The 9,603-nt window shown below is 49.1% G+C and overlaps 1 protein-coding gene across 1 annotated transcript in view; it reads right to left on the bottom strand.

Annotated features, from left to right (window-relative positions):
* Positions 1–674: 674 nt before the first annotated feature.
* Positions 675–9,603, bottom strand: part of ARK2C (arkadia (RNF111) C-terminal like ring finger ubiquitin ligase 2C) — a 52,604-nt gene continuing 43,675 nt past the window's right edge. Inside the window, exons 5-9 of the mRNA XM_054186616.1 lie at positions 8,761–8,865; positions 7,930–8,025; positions 7,604–7,687; positions 6,653–6,759; positions 675–5,482 (exon numbers count right to left, since the gene is read on the bottom strand). Coding sequence (XP_054042591.1) covers positions 5,365–5,482; positions 6,653–6,759; positions 7,604–7,687; positions 7,930–8,025; positions 8,761–8,865 — 510 coding nt within the window. The 3' untranslated portion in view covers positions 675–5,364. The remainder of the gene's footprint in view (positions 5,483–6,652; positions 6,760–7,603; positions 7,688–7,929; positions 8,026–8,760; positions 8,866–9,603) is intronic.

The following is a 9,603-nucleotide window of genomic DNA, read 5'->3' as shown; positions in this document are numbered from 1 at the left end:
GAAGAGCCGACTCGAGAGTCGGTAGGAGGAGAGTCTGGCACCATTCAAAAATGTGAGAAAAAATAAAAGTGCAAGAGGACCTACGAAACGAGCTGTGCAGCATGCAAAGTTGGGTATATGGCCCATTGGATTCAGGTAGCAAAAGGATTGAAAAAACCCTCAAATACATCTGTATTAGTTTGGAGGATTTTTTTGTTTTTCTTCCAGTAAGTTTCTCTTTCCTTAGTTATTAAACAGGAGACCCACGGGGAGGGAGATGCTTCTCCACCGGGAGGCTGGAGGACCTGTTGGTATCTCCGCAGGATTCTCTGGAGAGATCCTACGGGCACCGTGGGCTGTGTTTAGAGGAGAAATCTCTCTTTAACAGGCGATTTCCAGCCTGGTTCTAGAAGGCAATTTTGGTACCAAATCACAAAACTGGTGCCACAGGAGAACACGCACGGTGGTGTGCGTGGTGTGGAGAACCTCACCTTGCCGCTGCCATGGAGCTCGGGCACCAACAGCCTCTGCAAACCAGCTGGGCAGAGGATTTTATACCCCAGTAACATCTCTTTTGCACATCGAAGGCCAAATGCGTAAGCAGTGAAAAGAGAATTGATTCCGACCCAAAGAAACAAGGAACGAGCGGTAAATAAAGACCAGGAGACTGCCCTGCCAGGTGACTTCTGCGTGGCACAGGTTTATAGTTAGCAATGCAGTTTGTTTTATTAGTTATAAATAAAGTACAAAAAATCCACCAAAAGTGAATCTAAGCATTTACACAATTTCTAATGTCTTTTCATTTCTTCAATGCACTATTGCTTTAATATTAATAATAAATATTTTTCTAGCTTTCTTCTATAAAATAGTCTATGTAGCAAAATGTTGCACAGCACAACAGAACAGCAGTAGGAGTACAAAAATGTGGGTGATCCTTTCACCAGCCCGGGTCATTAAAGGAGAGGACTTTTTTCTCGCTCACCCCTTGTTTTACTGATCCCTTTTGCAGTGTCTTTGTTGGCGGGAGGTGGGGGGCAGGAGGGCAACAACCGACCCCTGTCCCTGCATGGCTTAAAACCACAGCTCCGGGCTACCGGGGAGGAGTGTTACAGAGCAGCAAGGAAAAAAACAACACAGGCTGGTTTTCAACCTAGGGTAAGGCAAAGTCAACAAAGCAGAGCAGCACCCTGAAGGGACAGAGAGAAACATGTTAAGATACAGCCTTTTTGTGCCTTTCTAACCCAAAAGAGACATTCACCCAAAGCCTTTTTGGCGGGGTAGAGGGAGGGGGACTGGCTGGGCATGTGCATCGAACCCCACTTTCTGCCCATACACGGCCGAGCATCTGCGCTGACCAAGAGTGGTTATGGCTTAAAGCTTAAAATACCATCAAGGGTGCTCTGACCCTCTTGAGAGGCTCGAGCGCTTGATATTCAAGAGCCTTTTGGGAAAGGGCAGCGTGTTGCGAGAGCGGCGCGGCCGTGGCTGGGGATGGGGATGGAGATGCTTGGCCACCTCTGCAGGAGCGGGACGTCAGCTCGGGGCTGGTCCCCTCCTTGGGGACAGGAGGGCTCTGGTGCAGGTCCCAGCTCTACAGAGGATTAAAAAGCTCCAAGTTGAGGTTTCCCCCTTAACAGGGGGGGGATGAAACCCATCAGTCAAGAAGATCAGCGCTGAAGGGCTTCTGCTGCAGGCACGTTTCACGGCTGGGGTATGAAAAAGATCATGGCCAGGCATTACAAAGGATGCCGAATCGCTCCCGCATCCATCCCAGCCCCTCTCAGCTGGACCAGGGCTCAACCCTTAAAAATTGCAATAAACTCCTCAGTTCTGTTGCCTTCAAGCTCAGGCTCAATCGATCCCTTCGTCCTCCCCATGGCGCCCAGCTGGGTGCACGCGCAGAGGATGAGAAGAGCCAGACGGAGCACCGACCGGCACCAAAAATCGGACAGAACCACCATGCCTGGGGCTTCTTTCCATGCCTTTTGAAGCAAACGTGCAGAGCCTTGCGCTAAATGCGTGCACTGTCCCCAAGCACAGCCGTGTGGCGGGGGGGGCCCGCCGGGTGTTATCGCAGGGTAACGCATGCAGCGAGAGCGGCAGCGGCATCCCCGGCGGCGACGGGGACCGGGCGGCAGCGGGAATCGACCGGAAAAGTTTTGGTTTGGCAGAGCGCCGTCAAATCGCCTTCAATGCGCAAGGGCGCGAGGGAAAGGATCACCAGAGTTTGATTATGAGTGCAAATAATATTCATATATATGTGCTAAACACAGTCACTATATTGCAGTTTTCCACTATGTCACAGCATACAGAATCAAAGGTTTGCATTTTTATGGAATGTATCCAAGGTAACAGCACCACAGTAATACAGTTTGTAATCACACACCCTGATTTTTTTCTCTTTTTTTTTTTTTTGACAAGATAAGCATTACCCCCCACATCCCATGTTTAATTTTCTTTTTTTTTTTTAAAGTACCGACGCATGCAAAGCATTCCATTCCCAGAAACAATGCAAAAATGAGGTAATAGGAGTAATAAAAAAAATTAGTATTAATTTCTAAATAAATAAATTATAATTAAAAATGCAAAAAAAAACAACTATAAAAATAATTAAATAAGAACCCACAATATCTACAAGTTAGTCATAAATTATGATTGTTAAATATAAGGCATTTAAACTCACAAAACCCTGTAAACTATCAATGTTTTGTTCCTAGAGATTTTTTGTTGTTTGTTTCGGTTTTTTTTTTTTTTAGACTCACCCTATTATCGCAACCTACTCGTACAAATTATTTAAACGCAAAGGAACCTGACACACCGATGCAACTCCAGACGCTGTAAATTCGCACGCACCTCGGGATCAGTCACTCACACGAGACCACGGGAGTTTGGTGCTTTTCTTCACCAAGGTTTTTTTGTTTCGTTTTGTTTTTTTTTTGTTTGTTTTTTTGTTTTTTGTTTTTTTTTTTTGTAAAAACTGTGCTTGTTCATTAGGCAAATAGTAACACTTTCGCATAGGCTTTAAGAAAACGCACGGTTTGGAAGCGCTTCTCCATCCCTCCCTGCCAGGCCGGGGTCCCAATCGCCCCGTTCCTCCCCCTGCTTTGCCCCCAGCTCACGTCTGGACAGACCAGACCAGCTTACAGTGTATTTTACCAGCAAAACCTTGCTTTGCTTGTCCATATTATTAGTATTCTTTTTAATGATGCTTCAATCTGCTGCTGCTGGAGCAAACCCCATAGGTACTGATGGACCACTCCTTGACCCATGGACAACAGGGCTGAGACCACCACAACCCCTGAGAAGCCATCTCTTGCCCTGGGTGGTAAATATATCATATAATCATAGAATCACAGAATGGTTTGGGTTGGAAGGGACCTTTCAAGGCCATCTAGTCCAACCCCCCTGCCATGAGCAGGGACATCTTCAACCAGACCAGGTTGCTCAGAGCCCCGTCCAACCTCACCTGGAATGTTTTCAGGGATAAGGCATCTCCCACCTCTCTGGGCAACCTGGGCCAGGGTTTCACCACCCTCACTGTAAAAAGTTTCTTCCTTGAATCTTTCTTATATGCCAGCACGTGTCCTCCTCTATTCCCTCCTAACTGCACAGGCACAGCAAGAGAGGGGGCTCCTGCATCCTTGCACCCTGTGGGGCTCCCCTCTCTCCCTCCCCTCTCCAACTGGGAATAAAAAAATCTCTGGGGTGCCTCTGAGGTTGGTGTTTTCCAATTACAGCTCACAGGAATCCCACGATCTCTCTGATGGTAATTTATGATTGTTCTTGGAGAGCATCGCTTGGCTCCAGCGAAGCAGATGCTCAGGGGAGCCAGAAATCGTCCTTGCCACATCAGTATTTTCAATATATAATGTTCCCGACCAATTCCCCTTGCTCCTCAGCATCTTTCTTTTGCTTCCTTAGTATGCAAAAAAAAAAAGTATTAAAAAAAAAAAAAAAAGAAATGAAAGAAAAAAAGGTTTTTCGTTGTGAAGGCCGGTTCTCCAGAGCGTCTTCAGCTCGGTCCCTGTGGTTGGTGTGCGAAGGTCTTTATTTCAGGGGGAGCTTGGATTGCAACAGCTCGCTCCTTCGGGGACTACCTCCCAATTCTGTTTTGAGCATTAATGCAATTACGTTTCCTTCCAACGACCTCTCCATTCCCGTACGGATACAGCCTGAAACGTGCATCCACACACGCGCGGGTGCAGGTGCACCTGCTCTGCGGCAGGGTCACAACCCAGAAAGCAGACAACCCCCTTCCCCCCTGCCTTCCCCTCCCACGCCGAAATGCTCGTGGCCTCAGCAGTGCCTTGAGGGCATCGAGTTTTCTCCCATCCTGTTATCAGAGAGGCCTTTGCATGGAAGAGGAGTCGGCAGCGTGCGTCTCTCAGCACCTCTCCGGCGTTATTATACCCCAAAACACAGCTATAGGCCCCGAGTCCAGTCACCATCATTTTGCACCAGTGCTGGCAGCAGCCAACCAGCCTCACAGCTCACAGGAGAAAGCATCATGGACAATGGCAATCATGAAGACAGCCCTTCCTTGGATTTCGATATGCCAAGCGACTTCGTTAAGATACGGAAAGCAAAGAAACAGCATCTACTCCAATATCGTGCCCCAACAGAAAGCGTCCAGCACCAGCAGATAAGCAGGAACGAAGCTTCTCCCTACTGCTTCATTCATTTCATTCCCAATTTTTATTTTTATTTTTTTAAGCTTCTCTAGATTTGCAACACACTGTAAACGCAAGGAAAGGAAGCACACGCGGCTGAGGCAAAGAGCGCAACCCTTCTGACTGTAAACAGGATTTTGCTTTTTCGCCTCTTCCCCCCACCCCAAGGGTGGGAAAGCTTGACCTCTTTATTCCCCCTCTGCAATGTATTAATCAGGCACCAAAATAAGGAATCTATGAAAAAATATTTGGTGCAAATTAGGTAACAGCAACATGTCCACCACAAGATGAGTAGGGCATCAAACACAACATTTCTTAAGCTAACATGCTCCAGCTGCCATCCATAGAAATAGCTAAAGGACCCCTAACATGTTTCTACGTATTCGAGAGGTATATATACAATCCTCATGAAATGCAGGATTGACAGGCCAGACTACCACAACTAGTTCCTTCATGTTCAACACTAAATCTTCTGCAGCACGGGGTCTCTGAGCTCCGGGAATGCCAGCTCCCTTTCACCGGGCCCGTATCCTGCGTTATGTGCAATATCTCCTACCGCTAGATATTGTACCGCCTCCTCCTCCTCCGCCTCCTCCTCCCTAATGTGCCTGCAGACTTTTCCTCTCAATCAAATGGCTCAGAAGGCAAAAATTTTGCTGCAAGGGTTTATGGCCATACGACCTGGTAAGGAAAATGGTGTGTCCAGCCAGTCCTTTCAGCTGTCCGAGCCGAGCTGTGTTTCAATGTCCACCCTGCAGATCGGGCACTTCTTGCTGGTGGCCAGCCACTGGTCCACGCACACTTGATGGAAGAGATGCATACAGGGCAACCGCCTGCAGAGAGAGAAGTACCACCCCATTGGGATGAAGGAGGTCCAGGGGATCAAGAAGACCCAGAAAGCAGCAGCCAGAGCTGCTTCAAACATGGGGAAGCACCAATGTAGTGACACCAGTGCTGCCTAGGTCCTACAGCCTTCCCCCAGTCATGCCAGCTCACATAGGACAATAGGTCAGAGACAGTGTCCTTCTTGGCTAAAAGCCTTTTAAAAAGCTCCACACCCTCCTAACTTGAGTTGTTCCGGTTATTAACTGCCCTGGCTGCTGCTTTTTAGCCTTTCAGGAGTATTAGGTTTTACTCTAACACCTCTTGGTTCTTGATCACAGCAGTCAGGTGGGTCACCACTGCTTCCATGTGTGTGTCTGGTGTGCCCCACAGAGTGTTGTTGCTTTTTAACTACATCACCTTTGTCATCTCTTCGCTCACCCTCGCAAGCTGGAGGGACCCTGAACCACAAAGACGCACAGCAAGAGGATCGGAGATATTCTTGGTGGTTTAAGGCAATTAAAGGGTGAGGAGACGGACCGTGTGCAGCTGCACTGCCCACTTGCAGCTTCTTCAGCCATGGTAGCTCAACCCCTTGCAATTGCTTGTCCCCATCCTCTGTCACAAGCAGAGATTTGACCCAGCCAAGAGCCTGGGGACATCCATGAGGGACAACTGGGGCTTTGTTGTTGGCTCAGGATGGTTCCCTGTGACCATGCGGGTGGAGTAATCTCACTTGTTCTACAGTAAAGCAGCTCCATCCTGGCTGCAAGCCAAACTCTCTGGGACTTCATGTGTACACTCGTTTTATCGTACTTTGGTCATTCTATCTGTCAAGCTCAGACTTTGACGTCCCTGAGCTCCAGATGGCTGTCTGAGACCTAGGACACATCCTTCTCTGACACTTGCCACCTGGCTCATTGGCACAGCCTTGAAGCAGGTGAACCAAGCCCAGGAGATACTATAAAAACTTCGTCTTCCTGCTGCTGCAGAGCTCTTCCCACCTACAGCCGATATCAATATCCATCTAAATGGCATTTGGTTTCCCAGACCCTGCAACAGCCCAAGTGAGTTTGTCAGGACAAGGACAGGGACAAACCCACCACACATGGTATCATTAATCCCAGTAAACACAACTCAAATGGCATTGAGAGGCAGAGGAGGAGATGGAAGGATCGTACCTGACGTCTTCTCCATCTTCAAGCATGGACAGACAGATTGTGCATTTCTCATCAGTGTCCGACTCCTCTCCATCATCTGGTTCAGCTTTGCCCTCCTGTGGTCTTCTCTGCAGCAAGGTTAAAGACATAATTTGATTAGGACTTGGCTTTCTAACGCTCTCCCAAGCCTGGGTAGTTGCAGGAAGGCAAATAACATGAGCTTCTTCTATCAGCCAGATCCTCCAGCCTGGGGAAGACAGCCCAGCCAAAGTAGCCACCAACATGCTGCTGGTCGGCATGTCTCCTCCTGGGGTTAGTGGTAGTGCCTCAAGGAGCAGCCTGTGCTCTGCTGCCCTCACACAGCCCCCCGCCACCTCCTCCATCCTCCTTGCAGTGGGGATGGCCCCACAGTGTCCTTTTCTGGAGGCTTCTCCTCTTGACCCCAAAGCATGGGGGGTCACCGCTGCCAGGAAGGGCAACCACTGTGCCCCATGCTGGCTTGGCTACTGGCCCAGCCCCACACTGCGCCATGGGACGGTGCTTAGTCTGTCAGCTCTCCCATTTTCTCTCCCTGCCCCCCCATCCGTTCCTATTAATATCATTTTTCTGGATCCACTGGAGATGCAGTCAGAGGAAATGCGCAGCAGGAGTTGACTCACTTCCAACTTGGGCAATGTAATGTCCCTACTTGTTACTGCCCAGCCAGGGATGACCAACATGTGAAATTAATATGCAAACAAGCACTTTTCCCATTTTCTATTTAGCACGACCCAAAAAAATGGCTCCCATTTCCTTATGGGCAGGAGATCAGCTCCAACAGAGGAGACACCTCTTGCAAAAGGAGGGGAGGACAAGCTCCCCCAGGCCATGGAGCCAGCGCCCTCACGGCAGAGCGTGCGGGCAGCGCCGCTTCCATGCAGAATGGGGTGGGTTTGCATGCACGAAGCCCCCTTGGTGTGTGCACTTTCTTACCAGGTGCGGACAGGGGGGAAATTGCACCCGCTGGGTGGGAGAAGGTTGAGACCCTTTTGAAAATTTGGCCCGCAGCTTCCTAGCCTAGAAGTGAGAAACAGCCAGCTGAGCTACACCACCGCTTCAGCCCAGGAGCCCCACAAGATATTAAAGCACCAATTCTGGATTTTACATTCTTCCCCCATTTTGGGGAATATTGACGGTGCCGGCTTGCCAACCCTGAGGACTGAGACCCACCAAAGTCCTTCCTTCTGTCCGCTCTGTGCCCGCAACCCTTTGCCAACTGAGAGGGGGTGGCAGCCATGCCGCGATTTTGGGGTGCTCACCTTCTTGTACTTGTGAGGGAAGGTGAACCTCTCGATGGTGTTCTGGACGGCACCCCGGCTCACGCTGCCCAGCCTGTCCTCCAGCTGCAGCAGCTCCTACAGCGCAGGAACAGCAGCAAAGCACCATCAGCATTGTTCCCGGGGCACAAGGTCCCACCAGCTCACCCTACCTGCTGGGAACCAAGGCTCCCTTCTGTCTTTTCCTCAGTGGAAATGCACATCAAACCCAAATCATGGAATCATAGAATGGCTTGGGTTGGAAGGGATCTTTAAAAATCATCTAGTTCCAACCCCCCTGCCCTGGGCAGGGACACCTCCCACCACACCAGGTTGCTCCAAGCCCCGTCCAACCTGGCCTTGAACCCCTCCAGGGATGGGGCAGTCACAGCTTCTCTGGGCAACCTGGGCCAGGGGCTCACCACCTCATCAAATCAGTTGTGCTTTGATGGTGGATCTGACTGCTGGTTCTTGGACCAATAACTAAGCATTCAAAGGCAGAGAGCTGGAGACCCAATATTTCAGAAATTAAGGAGGAATTTGAGCTCCATTTGACAGGCTGGGAAGCAAAGCCCTGTAGAACTGGAGCACTTTGTTCACAGACTTGAAGGGAGACAGGGTCAACCCGAGCCAGAACCGGGCACCCTGGAGTAAACCGTCTTTTACCAACCCCCACCACCCCCAACCCCTTTGCCTCCCAGTTATTATTAAAATTTCTGCAAGACTCAGTGCCGCTGGCATGCCACAAAACAGCCTTACAAGTTTATGCTAGAGCTTGCGTAGAATCCCAGCACTTAAAAATTTAATAACAATTCCAGTTCCCAAGAGACGTACTTCATAGCTCTCCCGCACAGCGGACGTGTGCCTGCTTGGGTTCAGTCCCTGAAGAGCAAGTAGCTGGAGCTGAGGATAAGGGTAATTTCTGATTTCGTGAACAACCTGCGAGAAGTGAGGGAGAAGAATAAAGCCGCATCTACTTGCATATAGAAATCCCTCGTGTACCCCGATTCAAATTTAGTGCTTTAAAAATTCAAAGTGAAAGAGCACACTGACACCTTCCCCAATGGAAGCCTTTTAATAACAAAAAAAAAAAAAAAGTTTTTATTAAATAGATCTCCTATAAATGATAACTAAAAACATGCGCTTCTTCTGAATAAACTATCTGTTATAATAATTCCTGTTGCTATAACACCGCGGTTCCAAGCTCTCCACATGGATTAGCTTAAAGAGGGATTTTATATATTTTTAAATGGGTGGATTTCTCTTCATCCAAGCTTTGATTTCTTTAAGGCTCGCTGTAGTACGCAGGTGTCAGGGTCTGGCTATGGGCACGAGATTAAAAAAAAAAAACCGCGGCAAGTTTTCTGAGGATGCTTTAAGGATTAGCGGTGCTCTGCATGGCTCTGCTCCAAACGCAGCACCCAGCAAATGACCCCAGTCAGCCCGTCTTCTCCTCAGACCCCACCTCCACCTGTGTAAAGGTCATGCAAAACCTTTACGGACGGCGTCAAGGGCAACGATGCGATGAGGGACGGTCCTCAGGGCTGAGGGACAGGGAGCCACACACGGCCGACCCTTCTTCATGCAGGGAGCCCACAATTTGTTCCAGTATTAATAATGTTATTCGTAATGACTGCTGAGTCTCTCACATCCTGCCCAGGTTTTGCAGACCAGCTT

The sequence above is a fragment of the Rissa tridactyla genome, chromosome Z (genome assembly GCF_028500815.1).
Source record: "Rissa tridactyla isolate bRisTri1 chromosome Z, bRisTri1.patW.cur.20221130, whole genome shotgun sequence".
In the NCBI taxonomy this organism is placed as follows: domain Eukaryota; kingdom Metazoa; phylum Chordata; class Aves; order Charadriiformes; family Laridae; genus Rissa; species Rissa tridactyla.
The sequence above is the reverse complement of the archived record's forward strand: the minus strand, read 5'-3'. Positions and strand labels throughout refer to the sequence as shown.